The sequence below is a fragment of the Danio rerio genome, chromosome 2, assembly GCF_052040795.2.
Source record: "Danio rerio strain M-AB ecotype USA chromosome 2, GRCz13ab, whole genome shotgun sequence".
NCBI classification, from domain to species: Eukaryota; Metazoa; Chordata; class Actinopteri; order Cypriniformes; family Danionidae; genus Danio; species Danio rerio.
This window is the reverse complement of record NC_141022.1, coordinates 14,057,405-14,082,253: the sequence shown is the minus strand read 5'-3', so window position 1 is coordinate 14,082,253 and position 24,849 is coordinate 14,057,405. Positions and strand designations below refer to the sequence as shown.

The 24,849-nt window shown below is 36.4% G+C and overlaps 2 protein-coding genes across 9 annotated transcripts in view; both read left to right on the top strand.

Annotated features, from left to right (window-relative positions):
* The window catches only part of LOC147846232 (uncharacterized), an 849,179-nt gene that overhangs the window by 204,101 nt on the left and 620,229 nt on the right, over positions 1–24,849 (top strand). The gene's annotated exons all lie outside the window — the stretch shown is intronic.
* The window catches only part of vps4b (vacuolar protein sorting 4 homolog B), an 84,073-nt gene that overhangs the window by 27,381 nt on the left and 31,843 nt on the right, over positions 1–24,849 (top strand). For 4 of the 8 annotated variants that reach the window (XM_087239050.1, XM_087239049.1, XM_087239054.1 and 1 more), the window contains exons 2-4: positions 11,761–11,872; positions 11,991–12,091; positions 18,385–18,408. In XM_087239050.1, the coding sequence (XP_087095176.1) occupies positions 11,761–11,872; positions 11,991–12,091; positions 18,385–18,408 (237 nt within the window). The remainder of the gene's footprint in view (positions 1–11,760; positions 11,873–11,990; positions 12,092–18,384; positions 18,409–24,849) is intronic. The other 4 variants (XM_087239052.1, XM_087239051.1, XM_087239056.1 and 1 more) reach the window with 1 other exon arrangement.

Here is a 24,849-nt window from a genome sequence, read left to right as displayed (position 1 = left end):
CAGACCCCTAGGGGTTAATGTCACATTTCCTGTTGCCCTTACTGGTGCAGAAGAAACTGTCACTATCCTTGCTCTAGTCTGCCCAGACTCACAAGGACCTCAGCAGTTCCCCATAATCATCTGTACCAATGTTTCTTTCAGTGACTGACCAATGGTGAAGATACTAATATCACATGCAATGCCCACTCACTAAAAATTTAAACACACCTGGACCCCACAACTCTTGCTGTTGACCAAGCTGAGGGTCAAATAAAGTGGAAAGGCCCAGGACTGCTTAATGTTCCATCACAAGGTGAGCAATATACTTCATGCAATTTGAGTCTGACAAACCCTTGAGGGAAGATATCTTTCTCATTGAAATGTCTGTTGATTCCCTTTGTATTGGACTGCTTGTCCCCCTGTTCTACCTACTTAATCAGTAGTAGATGTGAAAAATTTTAGGATATTCAAAATGAAACCAGCAAGGCACTTTTAATTCCTCCAGGGACTGTAGCTGCCCATATACGTTTCTTATACATTTCTACGTTGGACAGACATGTGTGTAAGTATAGAGTATAGACCGTCATATTGGGGTGATCTAAACACACCCAGTGCGTGTTATCAATTTAACAACAAAAAAAGGTTGACCAATTGGAGCGGTTTTTAGATAGACTGCAACTTGACGTAGGAGTGCGGTCCCCCCACCCACCATTATTGATTGACAGGCACGCGCCACCTAATCCTCAGTTTGTCGTTTCACGTCCGCCATTTTCAGCGTGTGTGTCAAACCAGTGTCACTAAAGGAACACCCTTGCTCTATTTTCAGATGTAAGGCTTAAGGCTCAACAGAAGATCGGCATTCACCACATGATCGCTCTAATTGGAATTATTGTTTCTAGCGAATGAGAGAGAGAACTTTGTGCTGTCTGTGTCTGTCTGTGTGTGTGTGTGTGTGTGTGTGTGTGTGTGTGTGTGTGTGAGTTTGTGAGAGAGAGAGAGAGAGAAAGCGTGATGTCTGTGTGTGTGTGGGTCACTTGCTTGGTGCTTATGTGTGTGTGTTAATACAGACAGCTTGTTATAGGCTGTCTGGACTCTGTATAGCTGGGTGGTTTTCGGTTTTGTTTCCCCCTGCTCTTTAGCGGGAACGGGCACGGCGGGTAGAAAACGGGACGGGTCGGGCAGCGGGACAACAAATGCTATATATAAGTGAGAGCGGTTGAGTTCGGGCTAGAACCTGGCGGGAGCGGGATTCAAAATTTTGTCCCGCACAGATGTGTACCACAGAGCGCCATCTGAACATGCGAATGTCCGTGTCTGGTGTGCCGTGTCGCGTCTCTAAGCGGGTCATCCAGTGCCTAAGTCAAAGTTAATTCAGTGTGCGTGGTTATTAGTCTCGGTGTACAAGCTTGGCACTTTAAACTAGCACACAGTTGGCTGTAAAACTATACAAAGACACAAATAATTGTGTACTCTCTGCTTGGTCTGTGACCCTGACGTCACCCCAGAAAGTTCCCCCCAGCCTGCTCGTACCACTTCCCATTATAAATGTGCCCATCCAGCACATTGAGATGAATCTGGTAGGGCTGCTGCCGAAGTCCGCCCGAGGCCATCAACACATCCTTGTCATCGTCGACTATGCCACCAGGTTCCCAGAGGCGGTTCCCCTCTGTCAAGCCAAGGCAAAAAAACATCGCAAAAGGGCTGGTCCAGTTCTTCAGCTGACTGGGAATTATATCTGAGAAATTGACTGAAGAGGGCACACCATTTATGTTTCAGCTGATGACCGACCTCTGCCGACAGCTCAGGGTAAAACAGCTCTGCACATCTGTCCATCACCCACAGATAGACGGGCTGGTTAAACACTTCAACCAAACCCTCAAATAGATGCAGCGTCGAGGTGTCGCAGAGGATGGACACAACTGAGACCTGATGTTAGCGTACATGCCCTTTGGGATCAAAGAAGTACCCCAGGCCTCCACGGGGTTCTTTCCATTTGAATTATTGATATCAATAACTCCTCTTGCTTGAGACTTTACCTTTTAGACGTTATTCTTGTCGGCACAATATAGGTTTATTGCATGTGGGCTACGAATCAGATTATGAACAATGATTTAGAGCATGCTTTAGAGCATGCTTTACCTTGCATCATTTCTGTAATGTTATTTATTTATTTATTTATTTTATAACAATTATTTTAACAAATTATGCCTCTTTACCCAAGTAGCCTACATAAGTTATTTTACATTTTATATAAAAGTTAAGAAATAGGGGCCTAACAAAGACCAAAGTATAATGCTAAAATATACGTACAAACATATGTGTTTATTGTTTAACTTTCTTTGTTAAAACAAAACAATGGCCTGTATAATCTGAATTTTCTTCTCTTTTTTCCAAACAACACCTTCAGTTCCCCTGCTTTGCTGAACTGATGTTTTCTCGTGTTGGCTCAGCAAGTCTACCTTCATGTGGATGAAATGGGATAGTTGTAGGTAGACGCAAATTACTGTGTGTGGCCAAGCCTCCGGCAAAATGACATATACAATCATTAGGAATATGCTTCCATAACAACAATTGGTCTGCAAAATCTTGTGGACTCTCTGCTCTCAAATTATTAAACTTTATGCTATATATATTTATATATATAACGCGTTAAAAAAAATTAACGCAGTTGCAGTTTTTTTTTTACTTCCTGTTGTGGTGGACGTGTGTTCAACATGCAATAAATGTGGATAAGACCAAGGAAGCACTTTTTAAAGGCAAGTTTCAGTATAAAACAATTAGTCGCATCACCAGGCTCTCCAAAGTTTCATGCAATTTCGGGTGTTTCATTTTTAACTTTCGACTTCTGTTGTAAGTTGATACCGCATGGTGAACCGAAAGAAAATCCTCTGCATTTCGTGAATCGGTTGAATTTTAATAAGAGTATTATCTTAATCATATTAAAATCGGAGTATTGGTGTCTTATGTAAATGTACTCAGAACGTCTCTGGTGAAGTCGCGAGCTGTCAAAGACAAGGCATTACTCTGCCTTTCAGCATGAGCCTTCCAAGTTTAGCGTGTTTCTTCATTAAACGCAACAAAAGTGTATGCTTCGCGTTGTTGTGTCAGAATCCTTGTGAAATACAGTAATACTTTAGGACGCTTAGTTTAAGCAAATTTGATGAATGTGATCATGCGTGTTGAATCTGAGGGGAGTTGCTCCAGTATGGAAGGCCGTTGGGGCCAAAACGTCTGCAGCGCGTTGTGTCTGTGTGTGTCTGTGTCAGGCCCGTTGAGGGGTGTCAGGGGTGGAGTCAGTGACATATCTGAGTAGGGGCGAGAGGGGTGTGCAATGTATTTAACGACCGGTTTGCAAGAAATTATCATTCATTTGCGGGCATTTGGGAGTCTCTGTGCACTTGCGGGATACTCCTAGTCTTAGCAACTGGATAAATGTAAAGGAGGATTAAGCAAAATTGTTTCTACTCTATAACTAATGTTCTCAACTCACAGCAATAAAACTTTACAATGAGTGCAACAGTTTGTATTCTATAGTTTATTATTATAATTTTTCATTTTCCATATCTGCAATTCCTGTATTTTGGCTTTTTTTTTTTTTGTAGTCCACTTAGAATCCAACATGCAAATCAATGTTTTCTTTCTTGGCATTGATTCTTTTGAAATTTAAATGTCATTAACATGCCTGTGTTTTAATTTCTGTAATAAATATGGCTGTCAAGCCAGGATCTTGATGGTTTATTGTGGGTATGTTGTGTACATGAAGAAATCTGTTACAAGTTAAACAAAAATTCTATTAAACAATTATATTTTGAATTTAAATATTTTTTGTCTTGTGTTTACATTAATTTCACATTTAAATAGCCAAAATGACAAGTTTCAGTATTTTAAATGTGATTAATCGCGATTATATTTTTTTTAAAGGTGCGATTAATTAGTTAATTTTTTTAATCGATTGACAGCACTAATATATATATATTTATATATATATATATATATATATATATATATATATATATATATATATATATATATATACATACACATATATATATATATATATATATATATATATATACATACATATATATATATATATACATACATATATATATATATATATATATAAATACATATATATATATATATATATATATATATATATATATATATATATATATATATATATATATATATATATATATATGTTTATGACAAGCATTTGATGTTTTTTCTTTCATAGTTAACACATAGTGTTGTGCATGAAAATAAATGTTTACAGGGCCAGTATAACTACTATAGCTTATATAATGTTGAATATAATGCAAGAAGAAATCTCATAATGACAAATGTCTAATTTTACCAGTGAAAACAAATGATCTAATAATGTTGTCAATGGCAAGTGACAAGCACATGTCCTAAACATAATAATTCAACTTTATATTTATGAATAGTTGTATTCAGATGTCATCATTTTACTGTGAATTAACAAACAGGACATATTGAAAGTCTCTTTAAGTCCATCATAATGACTATACAAAATTTAGCATTTTAGGCAACAGTAGACCTACACATAGGCCTAATATTATTGTTGTTTTACCATATTGTCACCTTGGAATTATAAGGTTCTATCTAACATTTTTGTCCAAATTTCGTTATTAACATATTCTTATTAAATTACAACCTACAGTATTTACACTGTGGGATGTTTTTATAAGTTGTTTACATTTTAAGACTTAAAAAAAAAAATTACTCAGATACTGTTTGCTATATGAATTGCAAAAAATTTAAAGCTCAATATCTCAAAATATTAGACCACAGATAGAACCTTATAATTTTAAGGTGACGATACATTTAAGAATTAACAATAATAATAGCCTACTCATATTAACCCTTTTACATCTAAAGAATCGTGAGAAAATCGTGATGTTGTTGTTAAGCAAAAAAAAAAAAAAGAGAAAAAAAAAGTGATTCACATTTTAGCCAGAATCGTGCAGCCCTACTTTAAACTAGTTTGCATGAAAGCCATATAATTAACTTAATGACAGTGTGTGCTGGGTGCTTGTGCACACGCATAATCCAACAAACAAACGAACATACACATACATCTAATTGAGGTAAAGTTGGTTTTATATTCGCACATTCGTACAATGACAGCTTGTTACATGCTCCCTACACACAATTTTTTTACTTGTTCAATCTACTTATTTAAAATGAGCTGAAACAACACAATTCTTGAGAGTTAATTGGGACAACTTAATTTTTTTATGTCCAATCCACATAAATTTGTTGAAAGTGTTAAGTGGCCTTAATTAATTTGTGTTTGGACAACATGAATGAATTGTGTGGAAACCTGCTTTTTTTTCAGTGTATGTTGTTTACCATGGTACTTTAAATATTCGGTCTGAAATCGCATGCAAGTATGACTTGAAAACAACATTAGCACTATTTATTTGACTTTGAACAATGTTGTACTTTAACAAGCATTGGCTGCTTATATGATTTCCCTATTTAGAATTTGCAAACAAATATTTTATTAAGAAGTCAGAATATGCGAATATAAAATCAACTTTACCCCAACATACATGCATGCCGTTCCATTGTTTAGCTTAGTTTTTATTTAAGTCAATTACATGGTTGATCAAAGTTAGTTTAAAAGTATAATTTTGATTTTTGTATATCCACAAAATATAACAATAAAAAATACTCTTCAATTATGCCACAAAATAAAGTTTTAAGAGATTTTCTAGTGAGAATATAGTTAGATCAATTTGCCTAGCCTAATAATTTGATTCAAAAGAGGCATTATTACACAAATTTAGATTTTCAAAAATATTTATTAAAGGGATTTTATAAAAACAACATGTTAAAACTAAACAGAATAAAATGTGAAGGCTTAAAGTTGATAGGAAATCAAAAAAATATATATATTTTTAATTACAATAGCCAATTCATGAAGCAATGCATATTTAATTGATATGGTACTTTTAATAGGATTAGTATGTTTATTATACAATGTAAATTGCGGAAATTCTGCTATATTCTAGAGCTTATGCAGCATTAAACGTAACATTAACATAAAGCCAATATACATGCAGATCCTCCCTCATCAGAGCAGTGGTAGAAAGTAGACAAAAGAAACGTGTAACTGGGAATGTGACTGGAAGCACTCCAGGTGTGACTGGGAATGTCTAATTTATCTACCTGATCAGATTGATAAAATTGCATATTAATTACGTTAGCAGCAAACACGTAATCTCTGTCTGTCTGTCTGCCTGTCACTGCTAATACAGTGGAGGGGCTAGAAAATCTAAAAAGTCAAAAACTGATGACAATTCAGACAAATATTACGCTGCAATGAGTAAAACAAGTTAGCAAAAAAATTGCAAATGACCATGGAATATGTGAGATAATCAACAGCTTGGTGTGCATTAAAGGATTTTAATGTCTTCACTTCGTGGAGCCAATGCAGGGCTTACCAAGACCACACATCCATACACACAATACAAACTGTTGAGAGCCAATCTAACTATATTGTATAACAGGCAAACAATATTTTCTAACAATTGCATGTCACAATTTTGAACAAATAGTGGTAAAAGTTCAATTAATTTCATTTCAATTTACTCATTAAGTGATCACAACACTTTGACATGCCTTGCTTTTTACTTGCCCATTTGTCAAGTATTTTAATCAAATGAAGTTGACCTTGCTAGATTGTTTTTCAACGGAGATGATTGCAATATGGGTCAAGCGGCCATTGTGCATATTTGAAGGAAGGTATGCTTTTATAGGTTTTATTTTGCTGAAAGATATTTCAGCAGTGGCAACGGTTAGTGGTATTGTTAGGAACACTATTAATGCCACTGACAAATTATGAAAGACCTTTTCAAGATTTTCCTGCTGCATAAAAGTCAGCTTGTTAAAAGCTCTTTTGTGCCCTTTAAGGATTCGGCTTGCAAAGTGATTTCCTGAATGATGTCTCTTGAAATGTCGCTTGTTGTTAGTGCATATCTTGTTGCAGATTCTTTTAGTTCTTCTTTTGTCATAGTCTTCATCTTGATTAAAAAAACTTAATTTGACATGACCAATATTATTGAATATTAAAAGTTTTTAGGTTGCTATGTCAACAATTACATTAAAAAAATTACACCTAAATTGCTTTACAGGGTCTTCATCATCTGTGATGTCTGGTTTCATCATGGAATATTTTTTTTCCTTCTGAGCTCACTTCAGTTGTCATTCTGCCTGCTACAGACATGGATTTTTGATATCCCTCTTCTCTATACTGTACCAAAAAGTCTTTCGGAGAACTAATAAGTGTAACAGCTGTGTCCAAAGACACATCTGCAGTGTGTAGTGCCTTGCTTACATGTGTGTTCTCTGCCAAAATGTCATATCAAATTACCAAGCACACAAGAAATTCTATGCTCGCAATTTCTTTAGAGAGTAATTTAGCCTCTGATGCTATTTTACCATCTTTAGCCCCTTATTTCAAGTTTTTCCAAAGCATCAACGGCTCCCCAAGCTGTAAGCGCACAGCTTTAACAGAATCCAGTTTGGCTTCCTACCTGGGGTCACTCAGTGGCTTCAGTGTAATTTTCACAAATTCTTTCAGAATGTCTAATCTCTGGACTGATGTAGAGAAGATTGCGTACAATCTCTGGAGAGCCCCTTAAAAAATTTAAACAGTCTCTGTTAGAGGATGCTGCATCACATAAAAGCAGATTAAGGCTGTGCCTGCAACAAGGAATTAATAATGCCTCTTGGTTATTCTCTAGAATTAAGGCTTGGACACCTTTTTTGAATCCCACTCATATTGGAGCCATTGTCATAACTCTGCACACAACAGTTAATTAATTCCAAACCTAAATTCTGCCCATTTACTTCAATCAGATTCTCTGATAAGCCCTTACCAGTTGTGTCATTCACAGCAGTGAAGCTAACAAATGATTCATGTATACTTGCTTTTTTATCTTCAACTATGTGGACACATCATATAATAACAGAAGTTTGTTCCTGTTTTGAAATGTCAGGAGTGCAATCAAATTCAACAGCAAAATATTTTGCTGCTTTAATGCATGTGTAGCAATGTTTGTTTGTAGGAGGGGCAGAAGAAGACAGGGTCAGTGATATAAGGTAAAGAATAGTTATTTTTATTGGATAAATGCAGCCATGACAACACTGCAGCTCTGTGTGTGCTCCTTCTCTTCTGCTCAAGAGGGGTGTCTCTCTGGCCCAATAACTAGAATAAACAGGTGTTTTTTATTATTTCTGATTGGCCCGCTGACTAGCCGCCAGGCTTTAAGCATGCTCTCCCCCTTCATTAAGTGTTTAATCATGCTTACCTCTCCACATACACCCACTACCCACCTAAGGCCAGGGAGCCGTCCGGCTCAGCACCGGCCGTTCCACTCCCGCCACCTCCTTGGAGAAAACCGCCTCAAACCCCGCAAAAGGGAAGAGCAAAATCAGGCGCATGCAATAGCGGCCCCAGCAAAGTATAGATTTTACTTGGTTGAAGGCCTGTTGGCACTGCTCTGACCATTGGATGGTATTCGTTTTTAGTGAGATCAGTCAATGAGCTGAAGAGAATTAGGAACAAAACGCCTGTAATATCCTGCCAGTCCCAAAAAGTGTCTTACCTTTTTGGTCTTAGGTCTTGGACATGTTGCAATAGCTGCATTCCTATCAATTGGGGGCTGCACCTGCCCGTGACCTAACGTAAGTCCAGATACTTTACCTCTACTCGTCCAATTGCATACTTATTTGCGTTGGCCCTGAGCCCGGCCCGTCTCAGTGCTGACACTACTGCCCTCGTATGTTGCATATGCAGCTGTCAATTATTAATGAAAATGAAAATGTTATCTAAATGAACAGCAATATATGCTGAGTGGGGGGACGAGTATTTCGTCCTTCACCTGCTGAAATGTAGCCAGTGCCCTGAACAGAAGTGTTACAAATTGGTGCAATCCAAACGACAACGTGAAGGCTGTTTTTTGCGGGATATTGGAGTTAAGGGGATCTGCCAATATCCCTTTGTCAATTTCAATGTCAATATGCAACATTGCATATGAGTCGAATTTCGACACAGCATTAAATTTTTGATAATCCACACAAAACCTGACCAAGTCATCGGTTTTGGTTATCAACACGATCAGGCTGGCCCATTCACTGTGGCATTGTTCTACTACACCAATTTTCAGCATGTTACTCAATTCTTCCTAAATCAATTTTTCTTTTGTTAAGGTAGGTGATATGGCTGGGTCCTAACAACCACGCCTGGTTTGGTCTCGGTATGGTGCTGAATCAAGTTAGTACGACTAGGCAAGGGTGAGAACACGTTAGAATACTTACGTTAAAGGTGGCAAATATTGATGAGCTAGCTCGTTGAGAGATGGTCACCGCCGGTGACTAGAGGGCCTGGCTGCTGTCAGCCAGTGCTATCTGGACCCAAGTCATCCTCGTTGGTAACAAGCCTAGCCAGCATCACCTCCTCTGGCTGCCTCCACTGCATGAGCAGATTAATGTAATATATCTGACATGAATCAGCCCTGTCCGTACACACTACATCGTAATCAAGATCTCTGCCGGCATTGGTCATCCTTTGGCCATCCAAAACCCCTCTGGGCTGTCTGCCCTAAAGAAGGTCGAAGCGGGAAAACCCTATGAAGGCCTGGGGAATTAAATCGTTCCATCAGCCCATTTGTTTGTGGGTGATAGACTCTAGCGATTTAACACCCAACAATCTGTAAAGTTCGCGCAATGTGCATGACATAAACGTGGTGCCTTGGTCAGGGAGAATCTCCTTAAGGCATTCCCACTGGGGAGATTATATGAAACAGAGCTTCTGCAACACTCTTTGCAGAGATGTTAACCTTGGATATAAATATCACGGTTTCATGGAATCACAGTTTTGAGACTTCTTTGAAATATATATTTTGTTAAATGTCTGGGTAAAAAACAAATCATTTTTTTCCCTTTTGTACACAATTTATTTTATTTTGAGAGACATTTAAAATATTTTGAAACAGTAAACATGTTAGGCTAAAAAATTCAAATTAATTACCGAACTCTGCTGCCTTCATTTGTTTTAAAATCACAGATATTTTTACAATTTAATAATGGCATCTAAAAAACAAAAAAAAGTAAATAAAAAATCTTACTCATACCTTACGAACGGTTAACAGAAAATCCACATACCCCCACCGTCTGCCTCACCCGTTAGCCCAGACCTTTCCACTACACCCCCACGGCTAGCGAGACCAACCGATTGAACTGGAGAGAGGCATGGTGTGCTACTCTACCTGGGAAACGTCCCTGCCATCCTGCACCAGCAATCTGCATCAGGCGTGATGGAGCTGCTAGGCGAACACAAAGGGCCGACTGTTTTCTACCAATTCAAGAGACCGGAAGCGCTGATGCTGCTCCTCTGGGTTGCAGCCGGCCCGCTGGAGAATGGCTCGCTTCAGGTGAGAGTGCTCCACGAGATTCAGGGGAGGTAGCTGCTGTGTGGCAAATTGGGCTTCGTCTGAGAGCAGCGGGATGACTTGTACGGGCCACTTGGCACGTGGCCAGCCACATACCTCCACCATCTTCTCAAAAAGATTGAGGAACACTTCCGGGTCGTCCTCAGACGCCATTTTTTTGTAAAGCGATGGTAGGGTGGGTGGCAGATGTTGGAGTGGGCCAGATCTCCTGGGACAGCAGAGTCCGTTGCTAATTCCTTCCAAGAAAGATAAGATTCTATATGATGGTTACTTGTTTTTTTTTTATGATGCTGTTTTCAAAAGACACTGCCTGTTGTGTGCAAGCCCAAGCATTTGTCACATGCTTTGGCTCCAACAAATAATTTGCAAATAATGAAAATGAATCCTTGACTTTTGCTGTCTTCATTTGTTTGAAAAGCACAGATTTCTTTACAATTTAAAACAGCCTCTTTGGATATATTTTCTGCTGGAGATACTGGTGTCTTAAAAAAACGAAATAAAAAAAAAATTACACATACCTCAAAATGGTAGAGCAGAAAATGTTGGTGGTTTTAAAACCTTGACTTTTCTAAACCATGGTATACCTTGAAAATGGTTATTGTCCCATCTGCAATGTAAGTTTTTCTCTGTGTGTATATGTGGGGGCAGTCCTACCTGTTCTTTTCACTAGCTCTATATACTTTTTCTTGCTCTCTGTCCTTACCATCTTCATGACTAATTAAACAAAACAGATGGTTTCTAACATTTAATTTGCAAAGACTAGAATAATGTAATTTACAATGTTTCTTAAAATAATTTAAAAAAAATATAAAATCCATATATATATATATATATATATATATATATATATATATATATATATATATATATATATATATATATAATAAAGATGTAAATTAATTAATTGTATTTTGGGGCTGCACAAAGTACCTTAAAGAGATATTTGCTCAATTTCTCTCAGCCTCAGGTGGTTTCAAACCTTTGAGTTTCTTTATTCACCATCTAATAAATTTAAAATGCAGCCGTTGACTTCCATATTATAAAAAACAAATCATATGGATTACAGGTTTCAATGGTTACAGGTTTCAAGCAAAAAAAAGTGTGTAAATGATGTGTGAGTAGAAGGGTGAGTAAACTTTAAGATGTACACATCTCACATTTCATGATTATGTTTTATGTCTTACATTTATGAGACAGGAGAGTTAATATTTGGTAAGCACAATTGCACATTTTACAGTTGCACAATTTAAACTAAAATTGCACAATTACACATTTTATTTGCTCTATTTTACAGAAAGCCATAGCTATAGCTCAGAAAGCTTCAGAGGAGGACCAGGCTGGACATTTTGAAGAGGCTATTAAGTCATATCATCATGCGGTGAAATATTTTCTGCATATAATAAAACGTGAGTGCACATAATGGCATAAATGTAGAATTATTTATAACTATTTCCCATGACCTCTTGTAATTGTCTTTTGTTTTAATTAATTTCTCATTTAACTCATCTGTTTTAATACATTCAGGTGAACCGCAGGGTAAGGAGGGTAATCAGAAGATCAGAGAAAAGTGTAAGCAGTATCTCGACAGAGTGGAAGAGCTTCAAGACTATCTTGATAAGAAAGAGGTTAATATAAAATTATTATTGTCTCTGTGTATTTATGAAAACATCTAAGCAATCTGAAGCAAAGTGATTTAGCTTGGCTCTAAAAAAACATTTGACATTATTTGCAAAGTTGTTCTGTTTGCTGATCATGTTAAGTCTTGATAAAATATGTGTTTATGGCAATTCATTAACAAATACTAGGCATTAATGTGTCTTAATGTTTCTTTTGTCAAACTCATTTTTTACCTACTCTGAGATAAGTAAGCACTGAAGCATGGTGGTGGTAGCATCTTTTTGCAACATTGACTAGAAAATATTCTAAAAGGGTACTGAGCTAAATAAAAATAAATCTCAAACTTTTGGTTTTGTGCACTAAACTATAGTTAGATGGAATATTGACATTTTAGCCGTGTTTACAAGTCTCATTTTACAAATTCTCATTTTCACTTAATGCTTCTAAACAAAATGACTTTAAATACTGTAATGTGTGTGCCTCACACAATGAGGGCTCTAAACGTTAAGGTTCCACTGAAAGGAGAACCTCAGCATGTTGACATTAATGGCATCCATTCATATTTTAATATTGATGATTAGTAGGAAGTAATAGGAAGGAGCTGGATCTTCCTGAAGGTCCTGTGCATGATTTCTTCTGCTGTCACAATAAAAGATAAGAAAACACAAAGCACCAGACTGCTAAACATTATTGGTGACCAAGCCTTAGAAATCTGCATGTTTGGGTTTGCAAAAACTAATTATAAGAACAACTGTAAAGCAAGGGTGTAGATTTGCTTGATTATTGACATTGGTATGCAACACCCACCAACCCAATCACAAGCTCTCTTTTAAGCTTTTAAAAAACATGAATAATGATATGACACAATAATCATTTAATCTTTATTGTATTGATTATTTTATTTTCTAAATCGTTTTCCAAAATTAAACCAAACCAAATTGAATTTCAATTAATTGCACAGCCCTTGTTATCATCATGATGAACACGATGCTAAGAGACTTTACACTTTTCTTTCAAAAGTTTCTCCTTATGTCCACCATTTTTTTTTTTGAGCTGCCAGGCCTCCATTTTCAGATCTTTCAGTTTTGCTTCCTCATAGATAATAAAAACACACCTTTGAATATCCTCTAATCTCTGCCACAAATGTTTATAGATGTAGAGCTCAGAAACAGTTACCCACTGCCAGTGGTGGAAAGAGTACTGAAAAAGCATACTTAAGTAAAAGTGCCCGAAAATGTTGTATGAGTAGAGTAAAAGTACCTGTTGTAAATATGACTCAAAGTAGGAGTAAAAAGTAGCCCTTTTAAAAGTACTCATAAGTGAGTAGTAAGTATTATGCTGTTAAAAGTTGATGCATTTACATGTAATATGTGGATGTGTGTGTGTAAGCCTAACATTCTGTAGTGCATTTAGTTATTGCCCAGCAGGCAAACAATGTCATAAGATGCTAATATTAGGTTAGATTTAGGTTGTGATGCAGGTGACCAAAATTCAATGTCTAGCCAGCGTTTAAAGACAACACTATATCCAATAATGACATCAAATTATGTTGATATTCGGTTGATTTTAGGTTGTTAGAAAGTGACCAAAATCCAATGTCAAGCCAACATCTTAAACCAACATCCTATTGATGTCAAATACTGACATTTATTCATCAGTTATAACAACCAAAATTCAACGTCTGATAGATGTCATGGTGGTAAGGTCGACACAACGTCAAGTTGTAACATCATTAGATGTTGATATTTGGTTGGATTTAGGTTGGACGTTGGACATTGACATCAGGCTGACGTTGAGTTCTGATGAAAACCCGATTTTCATTTCCAAACAAAATGCAGCGTCTCCACGACGTTAGGGTACAATTTCAATCTTACGGTATGTTGATGTCTTGTGCCTGCTGGGTGTTTAAGGCCATTTCAGTCAACATACAGTAAATATCCATCATCTTCTCATCAGTGACATGCATCTAAACCAGGGGTGCCCATACTCGGTCCTGGAGGGTTGGTGTCCTGCAAAGTTTAGTTCCAATCCCAATAAGACACACCTGTGCTAGCTAATCAATCTTATACTAGGCTTTCTAGAAAAATGCGTGCAGGTGTGTTGAGGCAAGTTGGAGCTAAAATCTGCAGAACATCGGCCCTCCACGATTGTGGCCGTTTCACAATATGCGTTCTTCAGTGGTCTTGCGTCCTCGTGTTCTCGTGTAACATCATCATCAGCTGCCAAAGTTCAGTTCCAATACTCAAGACGGCAGGAACAGAGGATGCGTGAAACTTCTCGGATGTGATCTTGATATCGAGGACGCACCCATGTAGACTTTAGCACCAAACTCGCTCTGGAAGTCCCATAAGTCATTGCGACTGAAGGTGGGAAGAGCAGCATTTTATCTAGATTTATTATTAAAGTTCAGAGATTTAACTTATTTACCTCAGGAGTTTCCCTAAATGAAACAGTAAAGGTAAACATTACAATGGACATCTTAATAAAGGAATAAACACATTAAGGGTGTTTGTTTGCTGAAATTTGTATTAAAATCAGTTTTATTTATATTGTGCAGAGTATATTGATAAGGTTTTTATGCACAGTATTTATTTTTAAAAACAAATCTTTGTATGAATGCTGTAATGTTTAAATAATTTACCTTTTAAATGCGTGAAGGTCCTGTGACCATCAGGAAGAACGCAGCATCTCATTTCTCAAAGGACGCATTCTTTGCCCTCGTGGTCTCCCGAGTTCGTTCTTCCGAGGACACCTGGCAAGACCAGTCTCCACAAGAACACAAGTCCGTTCTCTGCGTTCTTGGAATTAAGAAACAGCCTGTGTTTGGGCATCCCTGATCTAAACAGTCTCTGGGTCAATCCGTGTAAAGATTTTGAACATCTTCTTGGACACTTTCAAACAGTTTGCTGCAATGTAAAGTGAACGTCTTGAAGTAGTTCATTATGATGCAATTTACCTTCTATGTATGATTTGATTGGACAGAAATTACAGGACTGATTTTTCTAATTCCCATAGACAAGAAAAAATAAAGTAGTGAGAGTAAAAGTATAGAAACTGCACTAAAAATGTACTCAAGTGAGAGTAAAAGTACACATTTTTAAAACTACTCAGTAAATTACAATTCCTGAGAAAAAGTAATTACAGTAATTTGAGCATTTGTAATTAGTTACTTTACACCACTGCCCACTGCACAGATATTGCTTACACCACGAGGCATGACTGGCATACACAACCAGCTCAAAATAAAACAAAACCATGATAAAGGTGCTGGTGATTGTGTGTTCATACAAAAAGTTGCACAATGGACTTCGACAACGGGGTTTGAAGTATGTGAGGCATCAAATTCTTAAATGGTGGAAAGTAATGGTAAATAACACAGACACAATAGAAGACATCTAATACAGACCATGAACACACACCTATAGCAGTGAGATTAGACTTATGAACTGAGACTCTTTATAATGTATTAAGTTGTTAATAGAAGAGTGTTGAAAAAAGTCAGTAAAGCTCAAAATCTTTATAATAACGTTTATTTCAATACAAGCAAATGCATTAGGAACACTATATTTTTCATTCTAAATTAAAACATAAAGAGAAAAATGGTTAAATATATTATTACTTTACAGGAAGTGAAAAACAAATATAAGGCTCTTTTTAGCAGTGTCTACATTTTTGTTACAACAAATCAAAATAAATATTTGCTATAATATTCTGGAACTCCTGCAGGATTTTATTCCAAGGTACACACAAATCCACCACCGCCCCGCCCCCTTCCGATGGCTAAGTATTCAAACATTAAATAACGAATGCATCAAGTGAATTAAAAACGAATATTTTTTAGAATTTCGCAAAGTTCTGCTCTTTTTATCTTAGTATTTTTATCATTTTATTCTTGTTGTTTTTAATATTTTATTGTCTTCATAATTAAAGCTGTAGACAAATTCCTGCTTGACATTTTAGAAAATATTTTGTGTAGCTACCCAGTATATATTAAAGATCACCAAGAACAAACAAACAAAAAACACAAAAACATGTTACATAGCCCCATAAATGTCCAACTTCTGTTTAACTGAATGGTAAAAAAAAATGATGCTCATTTTATTTTTATAAAACATTTTATTATTTTTTTTTTAGTAAAAACAATACCATGGATAAGAATCCATATTTATTTTATGTATTTATTAATTTGACGTGTTTATTGGTGCAAATAAATGCTATGATTTAACTTATACAACAGTAGGCCTACCTTGGACCTACAAGCCGTCTGGTTTGACTGTAGTGCAGTTATTTCCTTGTTGTTTAAAGAGTCTGCAAATTCATGTATAAAGGGTAGGATTGTGGACATCAATGATGTTAAGCGTATCTTTATTCGTTGCGCAGCAGTAAAAAAAGTCTTTCAGCAGTTCATGTAGCTGTTGGTAAAGTTCTCAGAGCGAGTTTTTGTGCTACCAAATACAGCGTGTGCAATAAACTCACAGTCAGGCGAAATAAAGGTCTCATAGAATGTTAATCAAATTAATCAAGCTCTAGCCACGAATAAAATAAAAGGCTATTTTATTATTTTAAGATTTTAGACGACAAGTTAGTCATTTTGATTACACATGGTTATCTAAGTCAGTGAAATAATAACTTATTATTAAAAGTTATTATTATAGTTTTAAAATGTGGTGTTCCAGTGATTCTCTGCCAGAGACTGCTCTATGGTTTTAAAACCCTTTTCAAAATGGTATTGTTTAGATCTGTCTTATTTTTTATATTAAATGTAGTGTAGTTCACTTGTGGATGTCTCATAACTAGCGCGCCGCCGCTAAGCTAGTTGTGGTAAGTTAGCTTGGCAACTGAGCCGCGACGGCAACACACAGAACAGAATCTGTCATCACAGTTCAGCACGGTTGTCTCCGTGCAAAGAATTCCAGGCAGAGAATGGATTGTAATGGTGAAGCGCCGTTCCAGCCTCAGTGGAGAAACAACCGTAACCGTACCGAAGAGTACTTAAAACGATTTGGTACGATAGTGGAAAAGCAGGCAGTTGTAGTGTATACTGTTTAATTATCAATTTAAATGATGTCACAAATAAATAAATAAATAAAAAGTGGCATTAATTTCCGCCCTCTCATGGTAGGTACTCACAGTGCGTATACAGCCATACGGCTGCAGGCGAAACTGACAATAATAATTCAGTTAATTTTTATTTATATAGCACATTTTTACAATGCATATTGTGTCAAAGCAGCTTAGCATAATTCTAGTAAAATCCAGATTTGAGAGTTGAAGTTCAGTTTAGCTTAGTTTAGTTTAGTGGGGTTTAAATTTCACTGCTTCAAACACTTAAGAGCAAATCCACCTAATCGCAGCTCCACAAGTCCTGATCTGAGCAAGCCAGTGTCTTGTCAGTAGCAAGCCACTTCACCAATTGACGATAAGGTCAAGAAGAGGTTCTCCTATTACAGGTAATTCTTTCAGTAATTTTGTTTGAATAGAATCTAACATGTAGCTGGTTTAGAACCATTTATAAGTTTGTCTAGCTCTTCCTGTTCTATGGTTTTGAAGCACTGTAGATTATTTTGATTTAGTGGAATGTTTAATGATCTGAAGTATAAGGTGGTGCAGAAAGTTTACAATATTCTATTTTCTGTCTGAAACCTTCTATTTTATCACTAAAAAAGCCATCTCTACTGATATGTGGTGGTACATTTTGTTCCAAAGATGACCGATTATTTGTTAATTTAGCAATAAAAAAAAAAATATGGGATTGTTATGATTATTTTCTATTAGTTTGCGGAGGTGGTCAGCACTGGCGGATTTTAGAGCTCTCCTACACTGCAAAAAATGCTTTTCTTAGATTTTTTGTCTCGTTTCTAGTCCAAATATCTAAAAATTCCTAAATCAAGAAGAATTTTCTACACAAGCACAACATATTGTCTTGTTTTGAGAAATAATGTGCTAATATTAAGTGAGTTTTTCCTTAAAACAAGCAAAATAATCTGCCAATGGGGTAAGCAAAATAATCTTACGTCAAAAGAAAAAAACAAGATTAATTTGCTTACCCCATTGGCAGATTATTTTGCTTGTTTTAAGGAAAAACTCACTTAATATTGGCATATTATTTCTCAAAACAAGACAATATGTTTTGCTCGTCAAGAAAAGTCTTCTTGATATGAGAAATTTTAGATATTTAGACTAGAAACAAGACAAAAAATCTAAATAAGAAAAGCATTTTTTGCAGTGTATAGTTGGACATACTATTTTTGTACGCAATTCTAAAGACCTCTAATTTAGTTTTTTTCCACTTACATTCCAGGCCACCAGTTGCTGCTATGAGAGTGTGAGTATGACTATTATATCATGGTGTAGTTTTATTATATCTAACCTTTTTTAATTTAATGGTTTCAACAGTGTTTAGTGTGTTTGTAAAGATCTATACTGCTGGGGCCTCATGTATCAACGCTGCGTACGCACAAAAACTTTGCGTACGCCAGGTTTCACGCTCAGAATCGCTCACGTTTGGATTTACTAACAATGAACTGAACGTGGGAATGTGCGCAGCTTCACGGCAGCTTTCTGGCAGGCGTACACACATTTTTTGTGCGTGTCTGTTTTATTTTCATTGGCGACTCCTAGAGGCAGTTGTGTTAAATTCCTCTCTACAAAGTGTCTGAGCCTTGCAATGGCAGCTGTATGAGGCGGGTTCAGCAGGTATATAAGGTTTCCATACCATACATTTGACCAGCTAAACATTAAAGCACAATTTGCAGCAGTCGCCTGTTTTCCCAATGTAATCTGAGCGATCTACCGCACGCATATTTCTATAAAGACACTATCTGAAGATGAATTTGCATGCGTGAATCAGAAACATTTCCATTCAATAAATGTACAAATAAAATATGATGCTTATTGATATGAACTTATTGATGATTCCTATTTGTCTTTCTCGTGATAAATAGTTGCCAAAATCTGATGTGTAGCGGGGGAAAAAACAAGAAAGAGTTCATTAGACGCTGGATTCGAGCCGAGTTCATGCTCGAACGTATCAATTCATGATCACAAGCGTCTTACGAGCGCGCCACTGAAACTGTTAAGCGTCCTGTAACATTTTACAGATATAAACCACACTATTTCTTTTTTTTTTAATGCACTCAGTGCGATATGTTCAGACCCAACTGTGTTGACCGCATCAGCTAAACTCTCCCACTCTATTATTTTCTTTTGTTGTTAATTCCGGAGAACAAACTTGCAAATAACACCGCTTTTCTCCGGTCTACCTCCGAAAGCAGCACCTCCAATTCACATTCTGTTCAAAGTTTCTCTTTTTGCTTGCTTTTGCCGTTGCTTTTTCGTTGGGTTTTTCCATTAGCATAGTCATTAGCATATTCATACGGGGGAGGAGGCAGGGAGGGGTTTTGTGCTCGTGCATGTTGCGCTCAGTTTCACGTTCATTCAGATGCACAAAAGAATATGCGTGAGATTCGGCGTACGCAGTGTTTCATACATCTGAAATTTTTTCTGCGTACGCACATTTACAGCTTTGTGCGTACGCAATGTTTTAGTAAGATTTCCACGCAAGTCTTCGTACATGAGGCCCCAGGTTACTACATCAAGGTAATTTGCGTTTGCGGCTGCATTTCGAAATAGAGAAAGATTAGGTAAGTTGTTTGTAAATTCATCTTTAGTGAACGGATGATAGTTCTGCCAGGGTGATATATCTGTGCAAATCTGCTAAATTCAGGTAAACAAAGCTTATAGTTAGAGGTAGTGGTCTGTTATATCATCACTTTGTAGTATAATGTCTACAATAATGACCTCAACTCCATGAGACACAATTAGATCTAATTTTAAGCGATGAGTTGGACGAACAACATTTTGCTTTATCCCAAGTGACTGTAAATCTGCAAATTTGAGCCCTAATGTATCGTTAGCGTCAACTATGTGGATGTTAAAGTCCTAATCCTACAATTAGTATTTTATCAGTGTTAACTATTAAGTCTAAAATAAAATCAAAAAACTCTTTTAGAAAATTGACATACGTTCCTGGGGGTCTATATATGGTAATTAAAAAGAGAGATGAGTTTTTTCATAGTATTTTCATAGTACATTAAGCACCAATACATCAAAAGAGTTAAACATAAGTCCGTTTCTTTAATTAACACTAAAAATATCACTAAAGATTGATGCAACTCCACCACCACAACCAGTCTGACCAACCTCATGCTTTTATAAGAATCCTGAAAGAGTTGCTTCATTTCAACTAATATAGTAGTTTTGTTTCAGTGAGACACAGTGTATTAAGATTTTTGACTGTTATTGTTCCACTCATGAAATTGCTTTAGGTCCTAGTGACCTGATGTTTAGGAGACCAAGCTTTAAAAAATGTATATTTTCACTGTATTTCATTTCTTTTTTTGCAGTTTTTCTGGTTTGATTCTTAATAGATTTTTTTCTTAGAGCACATAGTAAGTTTACTTCTTGATTTAATAAGAGAAACAGACACAGTCTCTATGGGGTTAGCCAAATATACATTACTCTGATTTAAGTGCGACAAGCAAGAGTCTATATGGCTAAAATGTGGATTTTCACCCACTAGTCAGACAGAGCTAAGCATCCTGAAGATGTCTTACAGAAATTCAGCTCCATATGCTGGGGTGCAGCCCATCAGCATGAAAAAGCCTAGGACGCTCACAGAAAAGATTCCAGTTATTGGCAAAAAGCAACCAAGTACTGGCCAATATACTGTCCAATATTATTATTAATGTACATTTAATATTTTAAATAACTAACAGAAATCAATCTAAATGTAACTGGAAAACAATGTTAAGAAAGACACAACTGGAGTGATATGCTAAGATCACTTAAGAAATATTTTGCATGAATATTAAGGACAATTCTATAGAATACAAAACATACATATGTTTTATAAAATTATCTGTTGTCTTTGACCCAACTCATGGCCGTGAAAGTCTTACCTCCCTGACTCATTATCCCTCCTTTCTGCTACATAGCCATGCTTAGTCAAAATAAGATCATCATCATATAAACTTTAGTTTTGTCGACTTGCTTAGCTGCGTGCCAACACCTCAGCATAAAAATTGCATCAATTCCTCCGGTTTCACTGTACATAGACACGCATAGGTATTGTGAACTAAACTTTTAAGGCATTTAATAAACATTTGGTAAGCATTTTCTGATGAATACAGATTCATTATTGATATCTGCACCTTTTGGTGTTTGCTTTCCACTACACACGTGAGCTGGCAAACGTCCTGCATATGCAAAGTGTTCATACAGATATTTTACTATTGTAAATCTAATCAAACATTTTGCATATCTAATTACAATACTTCTGCATAATTCTATTTCTGTTTTAAAATTAAGCCAATTAAATTAAATTTTGATTACAAAGGTATTGTGTGAAAGTTGGAGAAAATGTTTATATTGTAGATGGGAGAATGTGTTTCTGTAATATGTTTTGTGAAAGTGTTGTGAAATGTTTAGCAAAAAAAGATCTTTTGATTTATGTTAAAGTATTTTTTATTCTTTATTGTGAATGGAAAAGGTGCATTTACACAAAATTAAGCTTTATTTAAAAAAAAAAAAACATTGTTTAAAAATGTATTTGATGTTTTATATTTACTGATAATAAATTGATAAATTTTGGAGATAGTAAAATGCCTTTAAATAGTTCATGAAGGAGCACATTTGACACTGTTAAGGTAGGAATTGTCTTGTCACTGTAGAGGTACCTTCATGGATCAGATTTGTACCTTTGATGAAGGTACAATTTTGTATCTGCAGGTTTAAAAACCAAAGGTACATTTTGGTTTCCCATGGTACAAATTATGGCCTTAAAGGTACAAACTGCAAGGGTACAAATTTGTTTCTTTGCCTTAAGGTACAATTTTGTTTCATAAAAAGTACTGCCCCAGTGACAAGGGTTTGTACCTTCTTTAGTACAACATTGTACCATTTTTTCTGAGAGTGTGGAGCAGAGCAGCGTGTGAGGCGCGCGGGAATTGCTTTCTGTGTGTATGCTACAGTTTGATTTCACCAGCGTAGTTTCAGTTGCACATAGAGAGTATCAAGCTTGGCATGCAAAAGACACTGCTTGTGAATGGCCCAAAGCAGCTTTATTCTGGGATTAACATTCTAAATCAATATACTTGCATAAAGTAAATGGCATCTCAAAGATTTTAGTATGGTTAGTTTTTTTTTCTCCCCGCCACCATCTTCCCTGTGCCAGCCCCCAACAAGATGCTGCCTTGGGTTATTGCCCATGTTGCCCATGCCTAAAGACGCCACTGTTAATAGCCATTCATGCCGAGCAAAAAGTCTGCTGAACCTTTCATTTCCTTAGTGGTAAGTGGGAAGCGGTCCAGAAACAAGTCCATCTTTAGGATCTCCGTTTGCTCAGCAAAGTGTCGTTCGTCCCCATGTGGAGGATGACAACTCTGAAGCTCTCCCCAGTGCTCAGCATAGCGTGTACCTTAACAGAAACATCAACACGAGCACTGGGAAAGCAGTGAGTGCATACATTGTTACCTTTAGTAGAAGCAGCGCGGATGTGGTGAACAATGGAGTCACCGATGATTGCCACATAGCGACCCATCTCGCGTAGGGGGGTGAAGTGGTTCTCTGTGGGGTTCTAATAAAAAATGCTTTCTTATAATAAAAAATATTTTGCTTCCTTCTGAACGACTGCACTAATACATGTTGTGTAACCATGGTTTATGTGTTGCATGGAGACAACCTCCTTTGAAGATGTAACCAGAGATGTATAAAGTACTAGAGACCCATACTTAAGTAAACGTACAAGTACTCTATCAAAAATTGACTTGAGTAGAAGTTAAAGTGCTCTTTAAGCACCATACTTAAGTGGAAGTACTAAACTATTCAACATTTTTTGTACTTAAGTATTGCAAGTAGTTTATTTCAAAATTTACTAAAGAACTCAAAGTAAAAGTACAAGTATTGTGTATTGTAGTTATTAAAGAAAGCAGTCAAGATACACTAATTGTTTTGTTTATTTTAAATATCTTTTTTGGGGCACTTGATTAAGCAGAACGAAAAGAAACATGGCTTACGATACTATTTTTCTCTGTAAATAGTTTCTATGTTACAAGAACTCACATCGTCAGGCCCTTTTACCTGAAAATCCCTTCACTGATGAGATAATTCAGCATGTTCACTCACATATACTCTCTCTCTCTCTCTCACACACACACACTGACACACAAACGTACACTGCCCTGCACACACCTAAATGTACACTCTCTCCCCACTCTCACACATTCATACACTCTCACACACACAGTTCTCTCTCTATCTCTCTCTCACACAAACACACATTTTTGTGAATTGTGGGGACATTACATAGGTTACAATTGTTTTTATACTCTACCAACTATACTTTCGATAACCCCAAATCCAATCTCTAAACCCAACCCTTACAGGAAATTATGTGTACTTTCTGAAAATAAAATGAAAATATTTAGTGTGATTGAATTTTATACATAATGTCCACATAATTCACTATCTCCTCGTAACATCTGTGTAATAACCGATGTTGTTATACATATACATGGGCACACGCACATATAAATACACTCTTTTTCACTCTCATACACTCTCTCTCTTACACATACACAGACGCACACACAGGTACAATCACACTGTTTCTCTCTTACACACATTATTCACTCTCACTCACACACAAACACACACTCACACTTTGGGAGATTTGAAATTTGATTGATTGGTTAATGCCACAATAAACAGGAGTTCTGTCTTCTGGAAGCACTTGTGAAACTAAACTAAAAAAGCAAACTAAATCCTGTTGCACTAATTCACTTGATTTTGATTTTATTTTTTATGGCTTATGGCTATGATTTAGTATTCACATTTTTTTATATTGATTATGTTTTTAATTAAATTGGTCTTACACTTCATATTTTCTGTAGTATATTTATTAATTCTTTATTAATACTTTTACCATAAATCAACATCTCAACCATTTAGTGGAGGCTGATATTTTAGAAATTATGGGATGTGTTGGAAAAAAATGCATTGATTGTGTTAACTAGCGACATTAGGAAGTAAGAAATGCAATCAAAAAATTATATTGCTTTTGTTTTGGTGTGAAAGTTAAAAGGTTATTTGTAATACAGTTTTGTTCTTTAATACAGCAGTCAGATATATAAACTGTACCCTTAATTTGATCTGCTCAAAAAAATATAAAATACTCTTTCTGACAGTATCAAAAAACAAAACTCATGCACAGAAGACAGCATGAGCATTTACAGCAAATAAACTAATGTCAATATTATCCTGCCAGCTTTTTAAGCGCTGACAGGCGAGGCCTCACACGCCTATGATTGGTTATTGTCCTCAACAACAGAAAGGGCTTTAGAAATGAAAGCGCTGTTCACCGATGGAAGAATACGCGGTTATTACAGTTAATAGACACAGTGGAGAAAACTTGCACATCAGGCACGTTCGTGTCTGGATCCATAGCTTTAACAGCCAAGAAGAGAGGAAAAGTTACCTTACCAACAGGCCAGCGGGTGAAATGTCCAAAGTGAGAGAAAGAGAGGCAGAGGTGAAGTTTTACAGAATTTCTCCCAAATAGTGAAATAGCGGCTCATGTGCTATGCCGCCTTCACTTGCCATCGCGCCTCCGTCCTTCGCCATAGTATTGCCACATCGCGCATAGGAGTAAGCGTAAAAGTATTAAACTCATGGAAAATATGTACTTAAGTAAAAGTGGAAGTAGGAG